The sequence below is a fragment of the Oncorhynchus tshawytscha genome, linkage group LG03 (assembly GCF_018296145.1).
Source record: "Oncorhynchus tshawytscha isolate Ot180627B linkage group LG03, Otsh_v2.0, whole genome shotgun sequence".
Taxonomy (NCBI): Eukaryota; Metazoa; Chordata; class Actinopteri; order Salmoniformes; family Salmonidae; genus Oncorhynchus; species Oncorhynchus tshawytscha.
Genome location: NC_056431.1, coordinates 45,828,957 through 45,849,894, shown reverse-complemented (window position 1 = coordinate 45,849,894; position 20,938 = coordinate 45,828,957). Strand labels below are relative to the sequence as shown.

Sequence of the window (20,938 nt, the reverse complement as noted above, 5' to 3'; positions counted from 1 at the left end):
AGAAACGATTGGTCTGCATTTATTGGTATGAGGTTATTGAAAGTTTACATAATTCTTTCCCCTTATATTTTTTATATCCTCAGATATTAACCTTTACCTGATAACTCAGGATTGAGATGTTTTTAATGTTAATTGAACTTGTTTTGAACTGCACATGCTTAACTTCATAAGCGTATGTTCATCTCGTGTTTTCACTACCTGCAATGTGATATCTAACTTCCCATCTGTCACTATGAAGGCAAATTTAGATACAGTAAGACACCATGTTCTAACAGTTCTAGCAAGCACTTCTTATGAACTCAACGGAGGCCCTCAGATTTCAAGATTTCCAACATTTATTGACAAGATCATTCATTAATCCGTTTTATGGAAGATACATGTGCAGTTAAAGTTAATGCACATAAATATCTCTAATGTTAAGTGAGCTAATGTCAACATCTGCATTTAACTATAACCACTAATGTCTTTATAATTCACAAGTAGATCTGTCGAAATTACCGTTCACATAACATTGATTCAAACCAGTTATTCATTCATTATTAAAAACAAGAGAGAACGAATGAGGATCAAGATGAGGTGCCAAATTGTAGTAGGTAAAAACATAGCACATTGAAGACAAAAAAAATGCCAAAGGCAAAAAAAGCCCCCTTCATTTATCTCTGGCGCCTGAGTGGTTCTGTGTGCCAGAGACAGGCTCAAAGCCGACCACAGCCACCTGTGAAATGAGAATCTTAGAAGGTAGAGAGTGTCTGGACAGGGTTGAATGCTCCAGTGAGGATAGGCAGTAGAGCGTACCTACAGAGACTGGGAAAGGATTGGCATTACTGAAGGGGGCGTACTGTATTTCCCCCCTCAAATGCTAGCCAACAAAACCAGCCTCAAGTAGTATGGTGTTCTCAGAGGGCCGGCCGGTCAACTCAGTAAACCATGAAGGCCAGCTAAGCTAAGCATACATATCAAGGGAGTTAGCCAGTATTATATTAATATTCTTCAGCTCTTATTATCATCTCTTATTGGCCTTGTTGCAGCATATCAATTGTGAGCTTGCTTCGTTGCCTCTTGATTAACCAGTATTAGTGTTCACCTTGGCAGATGATGATGATGTGCAAAATAATGGAGAACAAACATTTTTGTCTCTTTGTCAGTGTGTCCTTAAAATAAGATTATTTATTATGAATAATGATCTTGCAGGATGCAGAGTTATTTTTTTTGTATTATTGCACTTTTAATGGTCATATTTTTCTTATATTTTGTCTTGTACTGTATGTTCATGGATCAGCAAAAGTAATGTAAAAAACTAATGTTTCAGAAACCTTATTCATCAACATTTCATACAATCAAATGCATTCTATTGTAACAAAAAAAAAATATGATCACGATAATATCTTGCTTGGAGTTGGAAAACAGTTTCAAGCCAATAAGGTTGATGATATAGTTAACATAAAGACCGTACAAACAAAAATGCCTTACAGTTTTTTAATGCAATTAAAATGGTTGCATCTGTGTTTTGTTACTCTTTCATGCAAATAAATATTTGTTAAAAAGATAATAATAGCTTTGCAATTTTTGAAAATGTTATTTAAATGCATAATATATTTTTTTTATGTATATATTATAATGGATTCTTCAGTTAGGGACAAAAACTGGATAATGTCAATCTTAGGTAATAATGGATACATCATCATATTATTAAATCATTTCACATAAACAAAATGTCCTACTGTATGCTCTGTTATTTTTTAAACAGAACAAGAACAGGGTAGTGTAGGTAAAAGAAGATGCAAAGCACTAATACATTGTACTGTAAATTCCCATCAACAATGTCTGGTTTGACAGAGCGCAAGTAATTTAGTACTGAGATACATTTCAACATGAGAAGCAACAAGGATATTAACCCAAAGTGTACAGTACATACTGTTTAGGCTTCCTCTGTGTACTTTTTGTTGGTGAACTGTGCATTGATAAGGGGTTCAAAGCCACGCTTCCTGCGCTGCTGCAAGTAGAGGACCAAGACAAGTAGAAGAACCAGGAGACCCAGGAAAACACCGCCCAGAGTGGACCCCAGCACAAACACAAATCCATTGTCCATAGCTGAGGAAGGGATATAAGAAGAGATATTTAATGCAAACAAGACCTTTATGAGAGCTTTCTTATTTCATTTTGACCTGATAATAAAATAAGAAAAAGTTGATGACGATTCATTTTATTGCAAAGACGACTGTGAAATCACTAACCATCCAGTTCAATGGCATAAGAATATCCCAGCTGGTCAGACGCAACATAAATCTCTTCATTGGTCACAGGAGGGAAGAATGGCACCATGTTGTAATCTCTGTTGTGACCAATGGGGGCCATCTCATCGGGGAAACTGGAGTTTGGGGGAACAGACTTCCTCATCCACTCATCAAAAATGGCATCAGTGAAAGCATGGAGCACCTTTAAAGAGATAGAGACTTATGTAACTTTAAAACATTTGGTAACACTTTAAATTAAGTTGCCAACACTACATCAAATCGTCCTTTATTACAATGTAACTGCACAGTAATAACTGTAGTAACAGTAAAGTAACCACATAGTTATTGCTATGCATTTACATTGTAATAGGGTTTAGCGGTATCAGGTATTACACAATTGGAACAAGGACGGTGTAATTCCACATCCACTTGCTGAAGGTTATCCCACATGCATAATTATTCCACATGTTATTGTTCCACGATGTAACTACTGTTTTGCAATTACACATTTGAAAGTCCCCAGTGAATTACAACGTTAATAATTAGTCAAACCAAAATATGACCTTGTCAGATGTAACTACACTGCCATCCAATTCAAGTGTAATTTCAGGGGTTGATACCATCTTGATCTAATGATGTAAATAGACTAGGACATGAGAGGCTGTTACATGCTAACCATGAAAGGCATTATTACCTACTGGGTTTCCCTTCACATTAAGTAGCTTGGTCCTAGCTGGTTACATGATAATTACAAGTGTATCCCATTCAACTACGTCCTTCTTACATGACTTTTTATTCTGTATAACCTTAGAAGCAGGTAATAACACAGACAAAATATGTATTTAAAATAACCAGCAGTTAATGAGAGGTGTGCCTTGTTACAATTGTTGTTACTAGGTCCTAGCCGATTTACATAATTACATCAAGACGGTATCTACGCTGGTATTACCTGTGGATTTGACGGTAGTGGCACTGTATAGTATAGTAACGAGGTCATATATTGGTTCAAGTTATTAAAATGATCATTCACAGGTGACTTTCAAACGTGCAATGGCAAAACGAGTTACATAGTGGAACAAGAAAATATTTAATAACATCAGGGGGATATCCTTCAGCAAGTGGATGTGTAATTACAAAGTCTGTGTTCTAATTGTGTAATAACTTAAACCCCTATAACTCTAGTATCATGTAATTACATAGTAACTACTATGTTGTTACTACAGTTATTACTGTGTAGTTACATAGTAATAGGGACAACTTAATATAAGGCGATATCAAACGTTTCAGCATCTTCTGCACAGAAAACGGCTAACTACAAAATAGTTGACTTTATCCCACATGACAGTCAAATACAATACTGCAATACATGGACTCATAATCAATTGTTCAAACTAGATCATTACTAGAAAGATGGGGTCATTGGCTGCAGAGTGAGACAGAGCACTGGTTCCATTGAGGAAGGAGTGGACCAGGTTGTGCAGGTTGTTCACTGACGAGTCAAGCTCTGCCTCGCCATCTGGCTTGTCATAGCCTTCAAGAGAATTCCTGTATAGAAAACAAATTACAGTTGGAAGTCAGAAACAATGCAATCGACACAGATTACTCAATGTTACTTCATTGGATAATACCTTATGCATAATGTCCCAGGTCAGTGTCAATAGATTAGGTCACCTGAAGCTGAAGGTAGAGTTAGTGTAGAACGGAGCGTTGTCAAAGTCTCTGATGTTTAAACAGCTCCTGACATCATTCATGGTGGGCAGACTCATGTCGGTCCTCGCGCCACCCAGCTGACCTCTCCTAATGCTCCCCTCACTGGTCCCATTACAGAGAGTGACCAGGCGGTTATATTCATCCATGCTGGGGGGGAGGGGGAATTCAAGCAACATGTACCCAGTAGTATCAAAACCAGCATAGGCCCAGAAAGCATAAACAGCACAGGTATAGTACAGACATGCATGGTGGCATGGTGGCATGGTTTCCCAGACATGGATGAAGCCTAGTCCTTTACTTTCAATGAAATGTCTTAATTGGTTTTGGGCTAGATTCAATCCGATTGACATAGCGTTGTTTTGGCGGTGTCGAAGGTGGAACTGCTTTAGATCTGTCAAATCCACAAGTGTCTCGTTGCGTTATCGCAGAGACTGCCATTGGATGCAACAAAGCCACACTCGACTATAATCTGACAAATCCCATGCAGTCCGCAGTTTCAAGTTAGACTCATAGACATAAATCCGCCCAGCCAAATGAACATATAAACATGCGTTAGCCTAACCAGTGGTGACTCAACATGTTCAGCTAAAAAATATATAATATATGTATACATTACCGTTCAAAAGTTTGGGGTCACTTAGAAATGTCCTTGTTTTTGAAAGAAAAGCTCATTTTTTGCCCATTAAAATAACTTCAAATTGATCAGGAATACAGTATAGACATTGTTAATGTTGTAAATTACTATTGTAGCTGGAAACGGACAGTTTTTTAATGTAATATCTACATAGGCGTACAGAGGCCCATTCTTAGCAACCATCACTCCTGTGTTTCAACGGCATGTTGTGTTAGCTAATCCAAGTTTATCATTTTAAAAGGCTATTTGATCATCAGAAAATCCTTTTGCAATTATGTTAGCACAGCTGAAAACTGTTGTTCTGATTAAAGAAGAAATAAAACTGTCCTTCTTTAGACTCATTGAGTATCTGGAGCATCAGCATTTGTGGATTCGATTACAGGCTCAAAATGGCCAGAAACAAAGAACTTTCTTCTGAAACTTGTCAGTGTATTCTTGTTCTGAGAAATTAAGGCTATTCCATGCGAGAAATTGCCAAGAAACTGAAGATCTCGTACAACGCTGTGCACTACTCCCTTCACAGAACAGCGCAAACTGGCTCTAACCAGAATAGAAAGAGGAGTGGGAGGCCCCGGTGCACAACTGAGCAAGAGGACAAGTACATTAGAGTGTCTAGTTTGAGAAACTGACGCCTCACAAGTCCTCAACTGGGAGCTTCATTAAATATTACACGCAAAACACCAGTCGCAATGTCCATAGTGAAGAAGCGACTCCGGGATGCTGGTGCAATTTAGATTTTGGCCACTAGATGGCAGCAGTGTATGTGCAACGTTTTAGACTGATCCAATTAACCTTTGCATTTAGCTCAAAATGTTGTATCCAGTCTGCCCAAATGTGCCTAATTGGTTTATTGATACATTTTCAAGGTCATAACTGTGCACTCTCCTCACAATAGCAATAGCAATAATAACAATAGCACGGTATTATCTCACTGTAATAGCTACTGTGCAGTTAGAGTAACTATAATTTAAGCTTTCTGCCCAGATATGTCTATTTCCTGGGAAATGTTCTTGCTGCTTACAACCTCATGCTAATCTCATGCTAATCACAACCTCATGCTAATCACCCCCCGTGTGTTGAGATAATTGCGTCGTTTCTCTATAACCTGTCAATTCATGTGCCTTGCCACCATGATATATGGGCTTAACGACAATACATTCAACCACACCTTTGTTTTATCACAAAACTGGATAGCAAGCTCTGTCCATAAAGCATTTTGCATGTACAGTAAGAGACAGTTACATGGCCTACAGCATGGTCAAGCAAGTTGTTTCCCACATTTTCAGACCACTAAACAACTATTGATTTAGAACCACAGAGAGTTACCAGGGATTGTGAAGAGACACAGGCACAGAGACACATACACATGATAAGACAAACACTCTACACACGTACACATGGATGTTGTATTGTAAATATGTGATAGTGGAGTAGTGGCCTGAGGGAAAAACATAAATGTATTGGGTAAAGTGTTATGAAATGTAATGTCATGTAATATTTTAAACTGTATATAACTGCCTTAATGTTGCTGGACCCAACAAAGAGCAGTTTTGCCTTGGCAGCAGCTAACGGGGATCTTTAATAAATACAAATACAAATATCGCAAGTTGCAAAGACTGCCTCCACTATTTCAGCACCATTTCAACTTCAACATCATAAAATCACCTCTGCTTAGTCAAAATACAGTGACAACTAAAAGATACCAAAAACGATTTAGTCCAATCAATGTATGCTAAATATGATGTGGCTGTCCATGGTTCTGATTTCTGTGTGTGAGTGTGTGTGTAGAAAAACATGTTGACTAACCCTACTTGTAGAGAAACGCCAATGCCATCCTGCTCTCTTTCATGTTGACGAAAGGTCTATTACTCTGTCACACAGTACATGTTTTTATTTTTTGTTGTCCTAGGCTACCTGGCTAAAATGCTTGCTCGCTAGCTTAACTTCCATTCATGGGCAACGTTAGCAGTGGTGGAAAAAGTACCCAATTGTCATACTTAAAGTTAAAGTAGTTAAAGTAAAGAAAATGACACGAGTAAAAGTGAGTACTTTAAAGTATTTTTACTTAAGTACTTTAGACCACTGAACGTTAGCATTAGCCTTCTACATCCAGCTACATATTGAACTTCCATCCCTTCAGGCCAGGGGTACTTTTAGCTAGCTGGCTAGCTAGCCAATGGAGAACAACACCATGAGATGCAACAATTCAAGTCAATGACGTGTGCCCTAAATAGGATTCGATAGGAGTGACGCCAAATCCAAGCTGGCTTCCCTTGACACTTTTTTTTTGGTGCTTGTATACTTTTTTTATGACGGGAGGCCAGATGCTCGCTGGCTTACCTAGCCTTCAATGCTACGGGCGGCAACAATTCAATTGGACCACACTTCCGATAGATGGCCTATACTTAGAGAAACAAAGGGCCGCTGTTTCGCTCGCTCGGATGCTTTCTCTTGTGTGATTACATTCAGCCTCGTGTGATTTGAAAGAAAATTATGAAACACAGAGAGACAAAAGACATTTTTACTTTTGGTAGATTTTTTGGGGGGAAGCCTGGCTTCCCTTGTAATCCATGAATACACACCACTGCTTCTTATCTGCACATCGTTCCCTTATGCCATACTTGTTACATCTCAATTGCTATATTGCTTACAGTGCATTCAGAAAGTATTCTGACCCTTTCCCTTATTCCACATTTTGTTACATTACTGACTTATTCTAAAATTTATTCAATAAAACAATTTCCTCGTCAATCTACACACAATACTCCATAATTACAAAGTGAAAACAGGTTTCGAAATTTTATCAAATTTTTAAAAAATTGAAAAATAAAAATACTTCATTTACATAAGTATTCAGACACGAGACTACAAGACTCGAAATCTAGCTCGAGTGCATCCTTGAGATGTTTCTACAACATTGATTGGAGTCTCCCTGTGGAAAATTCAATTGGTTGGACATGATTTGGAAAGACACATCTGTCTATATAAGGTCTCGCAGTTGAAAGTGTATGTCAGAGTAAAAAACAAGCCATGAAATCGAAGGAATTGTCCGTAGAGCTCCAAGACAGGATTGTGTCGAGGCACAAATCTGGGGAAGGGTACCAAAAAAAACTTCCACCATCCCTACGGTGAAGCATGGTGGTGGCAGCATCATGCTGTGGGGATGTTTTTTAGTGGCAGGGACTGGGAGACTAGTCAGGATTGAGGGAAAGATGAACGGAGCAAAGGACAGAGAGATCCTTGATGAAAACCTGCTCCAGAGCGTTCAGGACCTCAGAATGCTGTGAAGGTTCACCTTCCATCAGGACAACGACCCTAAGCATACAGCCACGACAACGCAGGAGTGGCTTCGGGACAAGTGTCTGAATGTCCTTGAGAGGCCCAGCCAGAGCCCAGACTTGAACCCGATCGAACATCTCTGGAAAGACCTGAAGATAGTTGTACAGCGACGCTCCCCATCCAACCTGACAGAGCTTGAGAGGATCTGCAGAGAAGAATGGGAGAAACTCCCCAAATACAGGTGTGCCAAACTTGTAGTGTCATACCCAAGAAGTCTCAAGGCTGTAATTGCTGCCAAAGGTGCTTCAACAAAGTACTGAATAAAGGGTCTGAATACTTATGTGAATGTGATATTGAAGTTTTTTATTTGTATACATTTGCAAAAATAAAAATGTTGCTTTGTCATGATGGGGTATTGTGTGTAAATTGAAAAACAATTTAATCCATTTTGGAATAAGTCTGTAATGTAACAAAATGTGGAATAAGTCAAGGGGTCTGAATACTTTTCGAATGCAATGTAGGTCTATCTCATTAGTTTGTTATTCATTATTTTAGGCAATTTTGGAATGATGCATTTCTTTGTTCTGTTTACTTTGTGAATTATAATTAGTTCATGTGCTTTTCTCAATGAGGAGGGGATACTATAATGTTGTTGGGTCTGTAACCATGTTTGCCAGGAAGTAATAGACCCATGTAATTCCAGTTGATATTGCAAGGGATGTTTTGTTTGGTATAGGCCTAATAAAATACTTCAAATGGTAGGCTAACCGTGTATCTCTCGCACGCTCTCTCTCTCTCTGTGGTGACTTAAAGAAGAGTAAAGTTAACACCTCAACATCTTGCTGACATTATGAATCTACTGAACATAAATGTAATAATGTTTGTGCATGGTTTAAAAGTCAAAACCGACGTCGGCATTAGTTAATTATTGAAGGAGAATGCAGTTTTTATCGAGTTACACAAATCCACAAGGAGTCACTAGAAACCATATTTATCTAAGCAAGTCAGCCATATCAGCCGTTGTTTTTTTAAAATCCAGTAAATGAGGCTGAATGAACTTTTCGCTGCCAGATGAGGCTACGCTGATAGCCAGATGAGGCTACGCTGATAGCCAGATGAGGCTACGCTGATAAGCCAGATGTAGCGGTAATAAAGATTCATTCCATGATGCTGAAAAGAAAGCTCCTCTGTCGGGACAGATTTATGTAAGCTCTAACGGTTTGTGGGCACCGTTTGTCACCGTTATAGTTTAATTCCCCCCCCACCACCACCACCGATTTACATGCTAATATTGACACTGAGCGTAACACATCTATAGTTTGATATTTGAGTCATTATTTCTAATATCGATAATGGCTGCACTTTCTAGCGCTGGATTCAACCTCTAACACAGTAGGGATAATAATGAAGTGGTTTGTGACACACAAGAGCAGCCGCTCACCGATATGTCAGCTCATACCACAGTTACACCTCCAACCCCGCCAAAACAATGGTGGTTAACACGGGTTAATGCACGATCTGATTGAATCCAGGCCTTAATCTGTTTCCGGGTAACTTGCCCACAATGTTTTTAACTCGTTTCTGTCCAAAAACGCACCTGTCGCACACCACTCCCCAATTGGAGAACCTGGACTGGTTACTGATGAGGGAGGGGTTGTCTGGGTTGCGCCCCCCCAGGAGAGAGTCTGTACAGACGTCACACTCAGTCTGCCCTGTGGCAAAGTTCCAGTATGGAACAGCAAAGTTCTCATTGCCAGTCAGTCTCTGCAGAATTGAGGAAAGGTTCACTTTCATTCTCATCCATATTTGAAGCAGTTTTTCACGTCTTTCTCGTCATCATTCAAACCCACTCTTACCTGCAGGTCTCTCTCCAGACTGAGAAGGTGGTATCTGTGCCAGGTGACGAAGGCTGGTCCTTTGTGGGAGAAGTCAATGGCCTTGAAAGGACGACCTGGACCTACAGAGAAACACAAGGTTTTTCATGAGCAACTTCTGAATGTTCTCTTCTGTTATCTATACAATACATGGAGATTGGAGTGTATTATATAAACATATAACTAGTAAATCAGTACACAGCAAGTGAGTCATTTATAACATTTGTCTTTCATTTATGTTGCAACCAAGAAGGGATTAGCTTGAAGGTTGAATGTCATTTAATGTACACTGAGTGTACAAAACATTAAGAACACCTGTTCTTTCCATGACGTAGACAAGCTATGATCCCTTATTGATGTCGCTTGTTAAATCCACTTCAATCAGTGTAGATGAAGGGGAGGAGACAGGTACAAAAAAATGTTTTTTATGACTTGAGACAATTGAGACATGGATTGTGTGTGTGTGCCATTCAGAGTGAATGGGCAAGACAAAATATTTAAATGCCTTTGAACAGGGTATGGTAGTAGGCATCGTTTTATGTCAAGAACTGCAACGCTGCTGTATAATTAAATATATTGAAATTATTATTTAATCTATAAATGTATGAAATTATAAAATAATCAATGGGTGTTTTACCTAGAAGTGTGTCTCTGACAGAATAGTAATGCTGCCACACAAAGAAGTTGTAGATGGAGATGTTGGCAAACTGGGGCTGGGTTCCATTGGGCCCCAGCAGGCCCAGCCAGTGCTGTGTGGCAATGACATAGTCTGGGTGTGTGGTGCTCTTGGCCCGGTCCAACACATCCAGAAACTCCTGAAGCTCAGCTGGAGTCAGAGAGTGGATGTTCTTCCTCACCACCGGGACTTTACGTACGTCACAGTTTGGTCCTGCCCAGCCAAACTTACACTGGTCACAGTCGAAGCCACCAAAGTTACCTGGACACATGAAGGTGATATAGATAAGGTAAATCAAGTATACGGGAACAGTCAAAAATGTGGACCGTTCCATATACTTATGGGGACAGTTCAATTATCACCATTTCTAATTATCCCAATTCCCACCTAAAGGGCAACTCCGCAACCTTTCAACCTCATATTCATTATCTCTAGCATCAAACGAATGACTACATATGTGAAAATGGTGCATTTCAATGTGTTGCATGAAATAAAATACAATGTTAAAGGTTCTACCTAATGACTTCATCAACATTTTAAAAATAGTGACATGGGGAGCAGGAATGTATTATTGAACCTTTCTTTAAATAGGCATGTCAGTTAATTACTCATTCTTATTGACTACCCCGGCCAAACCTTAACCCGGACGACGCTGGGCCAATTGTGTACAACCCTATGGGACTCCCAATCACGGCCGGTTGCAGCCTAGAATTGAACCAGGGTCTGTAGTGAGACCTCTAACACTGAGATGCAGTGCCTTAGACCGCTGTGCCACTCGGGAGCCCTACCTCTGGCTAGAAAATGCCCTCCCTCTGGCTAGAAAATGCCCTTCCTCTGGCTAGAAACTCATTGCATGTTTTGAAAATGCCCGTTTTTCTTACTTTTAATCGTACTATGTCACAGAGAAGCATTTTTTAGGACCTTCTCATCTTATCTCTTTAACCACAGATCATAGAAACATTCCGTTTTAATTTGTAGACACTGGTTTGGTGCTAAAGATAATTCATATGTGGATGAAAAGTGGTGAAGTTGCCCTTTAGCAATTTTCGATTGTTGTTTTAGGTTCTAATGTGATCCAAACAAAAACCTATATTATTCAATAGTGAACACTGATTTGCTGAAAACATTTAAAGGCGCAATCAGCAGTTGAAACAATAACAAACCCACACCCCGCCCCTGATTCGATAAAAAGCTGAGGGATGGAGCTGGAGAAATGTAACCACTCTCAAATTCATAGACAGAGTTTAACCATGTTTTTAGGCTTCGTAGTGTTTGTTTATATTAACTTTCTTTACAAATATTGGAGTAAAACAAGCTTATATGTTGGTGTCTGATGGGATACAACAAGTTGAACTAAGCTTATGAGGTATTTATAAGTCATTTTCCTCAATAATCAATGGGTACATATCATTAATTTACAATTCCAAAAATGTATGTAGCAACTGCACATTGCCCCTTTAAATGTTACACTTCATTTTAATTTGACTTACCAAAGCACCTGCATGTCCGATTGAAGAATTTGATAGGCCACCTTTCTCGATCATCAACATTTCTCAACCTATATGGTCCGCCCCAGGGTTTGGTACTGACTCTGATATCGGAGCAGTTTCCTCGTCCAGATAAAGTTCCACACACATTAGCAGGATCAGAGCCGAGAGCAGGGCAGCACTGCTTTGAGACGATCCCCTCCACCGTGCTGCAGACTCGAGGAAACTGAGCCTCCGTAGAATCGGGCCTTGTCACAAAACAAACCAAACCTAGCAACAGCGCCTTGATCATCTTCATCACCTCTTGTCCTCTTCTGGCCACTCACAAACCGGTTTGTACACCAGCACACAGCAATTACGTGCTCAATTATTTTCCCCTAAGGGTATGGAATCACATTTGTAACGCTCCTCAGTTGTGTATTCAACATTTGGCTACAGTCATAAATGTAATTTCACGAGGGACAGCCTGTGAGAAAGTACACTGTGACCCAGTAAGTCTCAGGAACGTTAGAAAAGCCTCCCATGTATGTGCCCTCTATAAGTATGGTCAGAAAGGATTAAGATCATGGTCTCGTGGTAATCACCTGACACACGAGGACTATGAGCTGGACATACCAGTGAACCAGTGAAATGCCTCGGGCCAAAATACATGGGGTGTTGGGTAGTCAACAGAATATGATATCTACAGGTCCATATACTGTGAAACACAATATTAGTCCCATTAATAATTTTTTTTAAAGTTCACACAATTTAACAACAGATATTGAAATCCGATCACTTCAAGTCTGATAACCAACTAACTATAATCCAGTCAGGCCTCCCGAGTGGCGCTGTGGTCTGTGCCGTGCAGTGCAGTGCTAGCTGTGCCACCAGAGATTCTGGGTTTGAGTCCAGGCTCTGTCGCAGCCGGCCGCAACCGGGAGACCCATGGGGCTGCGCACAATTGGCCCAGTGTTGTCCGGGTTAGGGGAGGGTTTGGCTGGCAGGGATATCCTTGTCCCATCGTGCACTAGTGACTCATGTGGTGGGCTGGGCGCAGTGCATGCTGACACAGTTGCTAGGTGTACAGTGTTTCCTCCGACACATTGGTGCGGCTGGCTTCTGGATTAAGTGGGCATTGTGTCAAGAAGCAGTGCGGCTTGGTTGGGTTGTGTCGGAGGATGCACGGCTCTCATTGCAGGACGCACGGCTCTCGACCTTCGCCTCTCCCGAGTCTGTATGGGAGTTTCAGCGACAAGACTGTAACTACCAATTGTGGAGAAAAAAGGTCATAAAGAATTATAAAACAAACTAGAATCCAGTCATCAGTTCTGTTTAGTGTAATTTATAAGGTTGTTTTTGCCAATTTATCGCATGACATATCATTCATATAACCTTAAATCGTTTAAATCATGAAAAAACCTGGCTCACATAGTTCAGGCAAGAAATCTTCATCTGAACACAAAAACTAAAGAGACTTCCGAATCACACAAGTTATGTTTACCACAACTCTGCATCGGGAAAAACAGATTAAAATACCTTGATCAGATTGTGCTAATTTCGGCGTATGGAGGCCATGCGGATTAGGAACATGCAGGCTGAAATGTTATACTTTGACCAATCATTTCCCTTTTCTCTGGTATAATCTAAACTATGTTCAGACGTTTCAGTCTAATGCTGTACTTCTGGTGTATTACTGTACCAAATCTCCTTTCTTTTTACGTATTTCAACACGTCCTCAGGTCATGAGATATTTGTCCTCTGAGATTTTAGTGCAGAGCTTGCTGAAAGGGTCACCCTTGTGACAAGAAAGTTCCCCAACCACAACCAAACTCTTACATTTAGACTGTTAATGTAGGCTACTTGTGTAGGGTTGTTTCTATCGACTGGGAGAGTTAAATTACATGTTTGCCATAAGCAACATCATGAACAAGTAGGCTATATTGTATACTGGAGTACTAAGAATTTGTTTTCTTATACTGTGCTGGGAAAAAGTCATCAAATGATTGTGGAATCTTTCTGAGAACCAAGCATTCTTTGTTCTATGGGAGGAGCTACAAAATCATCAATGAAGGTAAATGATGCTTGGTACACCAGTGCAGAAATGTCTGACGTCATATGCTTTGTGCTCGTGTGATTAGCTAGATTTTCCCTTCCACCTCTTACCTATGGCCTGGCATGTGACTGTTGAGTGAAAAGTCACATGAATACCTAAACTCAGCAACAACAAAAAGAAACGTCCTCTCACTGTCAAGTGCGTTTATTTTCAGCAAATTTAACATGTGTAAATATTTGTATGAATATAACAAGATTCAACAACTGAGACATAAACTGAACAAGTTTTACATAAATGGAATAATGTGTCCCTGAACAAAGGGGGGGTCAAAATCAAAAGTAACCATCAGTATCTGGTGTGGCCACCAGCTGCATTAAGTACTGCAGTGCATCTCCTCCTCATGGACTGCATCAGATTTGCCAGTTCTTGCTGGGAGATGTTACCGCACTCTTCCACCAAGGCACCTAAAACCTCCAGGACATTTCTGGGGGGAATGGCCCTTGCCCTCACCCTCCGATCCAACAGGTCCCAGACGTGCTCAATGGCTTCGCTGGCCATGGCAGAACACTGACATTCCTGTCTTGCAGGAAGTCACGCACAGAACAAGCTGTATGGCTGGTGGCATTGTCATGCTGAAGGGTCATGTCAGGATGAGCCTGCAGGAAGGGTACCACATGAGGGAGGACGATGTCTTCCATGTAACGCACAGTGTTGAGATTGCCTGCAATGAAAACAAGCTCAGTCTGATAATGCTGTGACACACTGCCCCAGACCAAGATGAACCCTCCACCTCCAAATCGATCCTGCTCCAGAAACAGGCCTCGGTGTAACGCTCATTCCTTCGACAATAAACGCGAATCTGACCATCACCCCTGGTGAGACAAAACCTTGCCTCGTCAGTGAAGAGCACTTTTTGCCAGTCCTGTCTGGTCAGCGACGGTGGGTTTGTGCCCATAGGCAATGTTGTTGCCGGTGATGTCTGGTGAGGACCTGACCTACAACAGGTCTACAATCCCTCAGTCCAACCTCTTTCAGCCTATTGAGGACAGTCTGAGCACTGATGGAGGGATTGTGCATTCCTGGTGTAACTCGGGCAGTTGTTGTTGCCATCCTGTACCTGTCCTGCAGGTGTGATGTTTGGATGTACCGATCCTGTGCAGGTGTTGTTACACGTGGTCTTCCACTGCGAGGACGATCAGCTGTGCGTCCTGTCTCCCTGTAGCGCTGTCTTAGGCGTCTCACAGTACAGATATTCCAATGTATTGCCCTGGCCACATCTACAGTCCTCATGCCTCCTTGCAGCATGCCTAAGGCACATTCACACAGATGAGCAGGGACCCTGGGCATCTTTCTTTTGGTGTTTTTCAGAGTCAGTAGAAAGGCGTCTTTAGTGTCCTAAGTTTTCATAACTGTGACCTTAATTGCCTACCATCTGTAAGCTGTTAGTGTCTTAATGACCGTTCCACAAGTGCATGTTCATTAATTGTTTATGGGTCATTGAACAAGCATGGGAAACAGTGTTTACAATGAAGATCTGTGAAGTTATTTGGATTTTTACAAATGATCTTTGAACGACAGGGTCCTGAAAAAGGGACATTTCTTTTTTTGCTGAGTTTACTTATACTGCTAGTGAGGGCATGAGATAATTTTTTACAAATAATTTCTAATCCCCTAATAAAATTTAAAAAACTGAATCTAAATGAAAAATCCTGAATCCCAAAATACATTTTTAAATTAAACAAATACTATTCTGTGAAGGTTTGTAGAAACAATGTGCTGGTATTTTAACACTGTCCATTATTGTCATAAAGAAAGATACACTAATATGTTGTTTATTTAATGGACACAATCATATTTTCTCTCTGCAGGTCTACGCAGTTGTTGAATTACTCAAAAGCCAACATTTTATGGACCTAATCTAAGAAATCAACAGAAAGAGTCAGAATGTAGTGTGGTTATCAAGAGAGAAAATAGCCCTGAGAAAATTTGTGTGACCATACCTATTAGATAGGGTTAGATGTTAAGTCCCCTATTTAGGGGACTGTGAGCTTTTCTGGACCGGTTCTGACTGACAAGTGAACGAGGCAGTCCAGTGCCTTATTGTGCCAGAAAGCTCCATCTATCTGCTTTCCACTATGACTCTGTCAGTGGGGCTGACTTGAAGTCTAAGGTTTCAGACCCACATTTGCATAGGGAGTAAGTGTCACATTTTCTGACCTATCCAGACAAAGAACCGCTTTTATTTTTATATTTTTGTAAACTATGTACTTGAGCTTGTGTACTCAAAATTAACTACACCACAGTCATGTATAACTATTTTACCCGAAAGGGAGATCTAGACCTTTCTAGAAGGATGTATCATTAGTAGTTATTGTTTATGGCAATCTCATGAAGAAAATATTGCTTTTGTGTAGTCTATTTGCAGGTTGGCATTTATTGTTATAAATCTTGACCTGGAGGCAGATCTACAGAATGGTCACTAACTTGCACAGCCACAAAGTTATAAAATCAGATTTTAAACCTGACCCTAACCTTAACCACACTGCTAACCCTAATCTTAAATTAAGACCAAAAAGTAGATGTTTGTTTTCATTAATTTTTACGATATAGCCCATTTTGACTTTGCAGTTGGCCCATCTAGCGGAAATAGCTCAGTTCTGCCTCCATGGCAAGATTCATGACAACCATAAACTTACTGTCTATTTAGGCGGTAATATACATTTTGACATAACATTCAAGAGGTATGTAAATTCTACGTGTTCCTAGGGGTTACCAAACATTTTGCTTCATGACCTACCAGGGTTAAGCAGTGACAAAAACATACCCAGACCAAAATAATAAGTTAATAATTGATTAATAAAACCCTCTTCTTCAAAACATTTAACTGGATGTGGATTTGAGTATGGGCTCTTGTGACCCACTTGTGACCCACAAGAGGGGGGCCATTGCTTTATACAACGGGTACTATAAGGTTCACTGCACTTAACAGGATTAGTCAGTAGGATTAATGGAAAAGGCCTAATGGAATGTGTTATAGAAATTATAAAGAAGAAGTGAATTGAGTAAACCATGGACTTATAATATATTTCAAGTAAAACTTAATGCACACAATTGAATTTCTATTTGTATTTATTACAGATCTCTTCCTGGGGTCCAGCAAAATTAAGGCAATTTATACCATTTTAAAAGCATTACAATACATTCACATATTTCACAACACACTGTGTGCCTTCAGGCCCCTCCTCCACCACTACCACACTATCCATGTGTAGGTGTGTGTATGGTGCATATGTTATCGTGTGTGTGTGTGTGTGTATGCATGTGTCTGTGCCACGTTATCTAAGATTTAGTTGAGGTTTACGGTTTACTGAATGTTTTGTCCCAAATACAATGCTTTTAGTCTTAGAAATATTTAGGGCTAACTTATTCCTTGCCGCCCACTCTTCGTCAAGTGTTTCAGCCATTTCAGTCGCTGGAGTAGCTGACGTGTATAGTGTTGAGTCATCCACGTACATAGGCACTCTGGCTTTACTCAAAGTCAGTGGCATGTTAGTAAAAATGTAAAAAAGCAAGGGGCCTAATTGACAACAAAGGATAGGAAACATAACTAGAATCAGAATCAAAGGGTGTACAAATATATATTCTCGTAAACTACATTTTTGTCCAAGACCATAGAATCAAACATTTACAGAACAGGAACTGAAAATGGGCTCTCAATAAATGAATAAATATTCAGTAAGTGTTCATTATTCTGTATGGGTTCATTCCTTGTGTTGTTCTGATTTTACGTTGATGAAATAAGTACTTATCTTGAGTTACAGTATGTTTCAATTGACCCCATGACTGTGTATTACGTTAATATGAACATTGCATACAAGCTTAAACAGATAAACCGTAGGCTTTCGTTCAGTTACTGTTAGACTTTAACTCAAGAACAGTTCAAGAGTTGTCTGTGTACTTCCTATTGTATTGTATTAAGGGTTCAAAGCCATGCTTTCTTCGCCTGTGCAGCATATAAACCACGACTACCATGAGCACAGCCAGTAGGCCCACGAAAACGCCTGTCAAAGTAGCTCTCACGACAAATACAGGATTACCGTCATTCTCTGAAAGACAAACGGAAAGAAAGCAAACTCTGAAATGAATTGGTGCTTACTTCATTCTCTTGCCATTGGCGTTGAATGCATAGTGCAAATGCCTGTTGAAATGTTGAATCACTAACCATCCAGTGCGATGGCATAAGAATATCCCAGCTGGTCAGACGCAACGTAAATCTCTTCATTGGTCACAGGAGGGAAGAATGGCACCATGTTGTAATCTCTGTTGTGACCAATGGGGGCCATCTCATCGGGGAAACTGGAGTTTGGTGGAACAGACTTCCTCATCCACTCATCAAAAATGGCATCAGTGAAAGCATGGAGAACCTATACAAATACATTTCTTAGTTACACAAACTAAGTAAAAACACATTTCTATTATTATGACATGTACATGTACTTGTTTTGTTTTATTTAATTAAATTCTATCTTATTTATTGTATTTTTCATTACTAGAAAGATGGGGTCATTGGCTGCAGAGTGAGACAGAGCACTGGTTCCATTGAGGAAGGAGTGGACCAGGTTGTGCAGATTGTCCACTGACGAGTCAAGCTCTGCCTCGCCATCTGGCTTGTCATAGCCTTCAAGAGAATTCCTGTTAATAACAGATCATATTTTATTGTTAGCGTACACACATAACACTTTTGCCAAGAGAAAAAGTGATTTATCGAAGGAAAATGACCTGAAGCTGAAGGTAGAGTTAGTGTAGTAGGGAGAACTGTCAAAGTCTCTGAGTCTGAGACAGCTCCTGACGTCATTCATTGTGGGAAGACTCATGTTGCTCCTCCCTACCTGTCCTCTCCTTATATGTCCCTCACTGGTCCCATTACACAAAGTGACCAGGCGGTTATATTCATCCAGGCTGGGAGAGAAGACAGATGTTATTTAATTATGAATAGAGATGCTATCCCCTGTACACATAAGTGAAGGTACGCACTTGTGTGTATGCGTGCACACACACACAAACACACACGCGCTCCTGTGCATGCTTGCACACACGCACAAAGGCATGCAAGCACAGACACAAATACTCATTCACCTATGTTTGGCCACATACACTCAGCGTTTTGACATAAATTGCTCCAGACCTGTTACACACCACTCCCCAATTGGAGAACCTGGACTGGTTACTGATGAGGGAGGGGTTGTCTGGGTTGCGCCCCCCCAGGAGAGAGTCTGTACAGACGTCACACTCAGTCTGCCCTGTGGCAAAGTTCCAGTATGGAACAGCAAAGTTCTCATTGCCAGTCAGTCTCTGCAGAAGAGAGGTCATTCTGCTATACACATTCTGTAGACATTTCCCATTAATGTACATACTCGTGAGAAAAATAAGGCCACACAGAAATGACCTCCTCACTCTTACCTGCAGGTCTCTCTCCAGACTGAGTAGGTGGTACCTGTGCCAGGTTATAAAAGCAGGTCCTTTGTGGGAGAAATCAATCTGTTTGAAAAGACGTCCAGGTCCTAGAAAAGATTAAACGTACTGGTCACAGATATGTAATAGATATTCAATTGTTTAACACTTGTAAATGGTCTTCATTATACTTTCTTGTTTGGTTGTTTGTGTGGTACATCACATTTACCAAGCAGCGTTTCTCTGACAGAGTAGTAATGCTGCCATGTAAAAAAGTCGTAGATGGAAATATTGGAGAACTGGGGTTGGGTTCCATTGGGCCCCAGCAGGCCCAGCCAGTGCTGTGTGGCGATGACATAGTCTGGGTGTGTGGTGCTCTTGGCCCGGTCCAACACATCCAGAAACTCCTGAAGCTCAGCTGGAGTCAGAGAGTGGATGTTCTTCCTCACCACCGGGACTTTACGTACGTCACAGTTTGGTCCTGCCCAGCCAAACTTACACTGGCCACAGTCGAAGCCACCAAAGTTACCTAGACACACGAAGGGAATATAGATCATAATGTAGCTATGCTGTACAACATACTAATACCCTTTTCACATGTCATTTTAACCTAAAGTTAGATACTTATATAGATAATAGAGATCCCTTAGAGGAAGTCTGCAGTTTAACATTTTCAATATTATAACATCAATACTTACCGAAGCACCTGCAAGTTTGATTAAAAAATTTTGTTGGCCACCTTTCACGGTCATCTCGGTTTCTCATTCGATATGGTCCGCCCCAGGGTTTGGTACTGACTCTGATGTCAGAGCAGTTTCCTCGTCCAGATAAAGTTCCACACACATTAGCAGGATCAGAGCCGAGAGCAGGGCAGCACTGCTTTGAGACGATCCCCTCCACCGTGCTGCAGACTCGAGGAAACTGAGCCTCCGTAGAATCGGGCCTTGTCACAAAACAAACCAAACCCAGAACCAGCACCAGAGCCCTCATCTTTCACGCAGCTGTAATCTTCTGCTTTCTCCCTAAAAAATGGATTTGTACACCTGTTCACAGCAATGATGTGGTCAATAAGTTCCAATAAGACACAGAGATGTAACTAATTCAATGTCATGGTCTTTGTCTTTCCCATTTAAAAATACAAATAAAAATTCAAGGCCCACTTCGTAATTTCCAACCCATTCAGCACAATTCCAGATAGCATTGACAGTGGGCTGCAGGCCTCCAGTAAATTCAAGCGTTCTTCCCAGAAATGATACACTAACATTTCTGGGGACAAGTGATAAAAAATACCCGCCCTGCCATGTGTCTTTTAAGAACCCAGAGAACAATGATGTCCATATGTTTGCACAATGCTTGCCCTCAGTTAAAGATCCCGTGGTAGCGGATGAGAAAAATAAAAAGTATTGGGCCTCCAGGCAATTGATCATGTGACAAGATAAACCTTCGTTTTTTTTCTCCTACCGTTCATCGGATGCCCATTCCCAACCACAGAAGTACCACAGTAACTGTAACTATTTGACATTATTCACACCACTTTCAACTCTACCTTTGCTTTCTA

The 20,938-nt window shown here is 40.6% G+C and overlaps 2 protein-coding genes across 2 annotated transcripts; both read right to left on the bottom strand.

The window, feature by feature from the left end:
- Positions 1-317: 317 nt before the first annotated feature.
- Positions 318-12,404, bottom strand: LOC112224185 (L-dopachrome tautomerase-like). Its single transcript, XM_042317990.1, has 8 exons — positions 11,898-12,404; positions 10,369-10,668; positions 9,714-9,814; positions 9,455-9,621; positions 3,906-4,091; positions 3,638-3,779; positions 2,235-2,436; positions 318-2,091 (listed from the first exon to the last, which is right to left on the bottom strand). Exons 1-8 carry the CDS (start codon positions 12,190-12,192, stop codon positions 1,919-1,921), a joined length of 1,566 nt encoding a protein of 521 aa, XP_042173924.1. The 5' UTR covers positions 12,193-12,404; the 3' UTR covers positions 318-1,918.
- Positions 12,405-17,271: 4,867 nt separating this feature from the next.
- LOC112237246 (L-dopachrome tautomerase-like) lies at positions 17,272-20,706 on the bottom strand. Its single transcript, XM_024405848.2, has 8 exons — positions 20,079-20,706; positions 19,610-19,909; positions 19,390-19,490; positions 19,115-19,281; positions 18,709-18,888; positions 18,480-18,621; positions 18,152-18,353; positions 17,272-18,035 (listed from the first exon to the last, which is right to left on the bottom strand). The coding sequence occupies exons 1-8, from the start codon at positions 20,368-20,370 to the stop codon at positions 17,869-17,871; spliced, it is 1,551 nt and encodes a 516-aa protein (XP_024261616.1). The 5' UTR covers positions 20,371-20,706; the 3' UTR covers positions 17,272-17,868.
- Between the last annotated feature and the right edge of the window lie 232 nt (positions 20,707-20,938).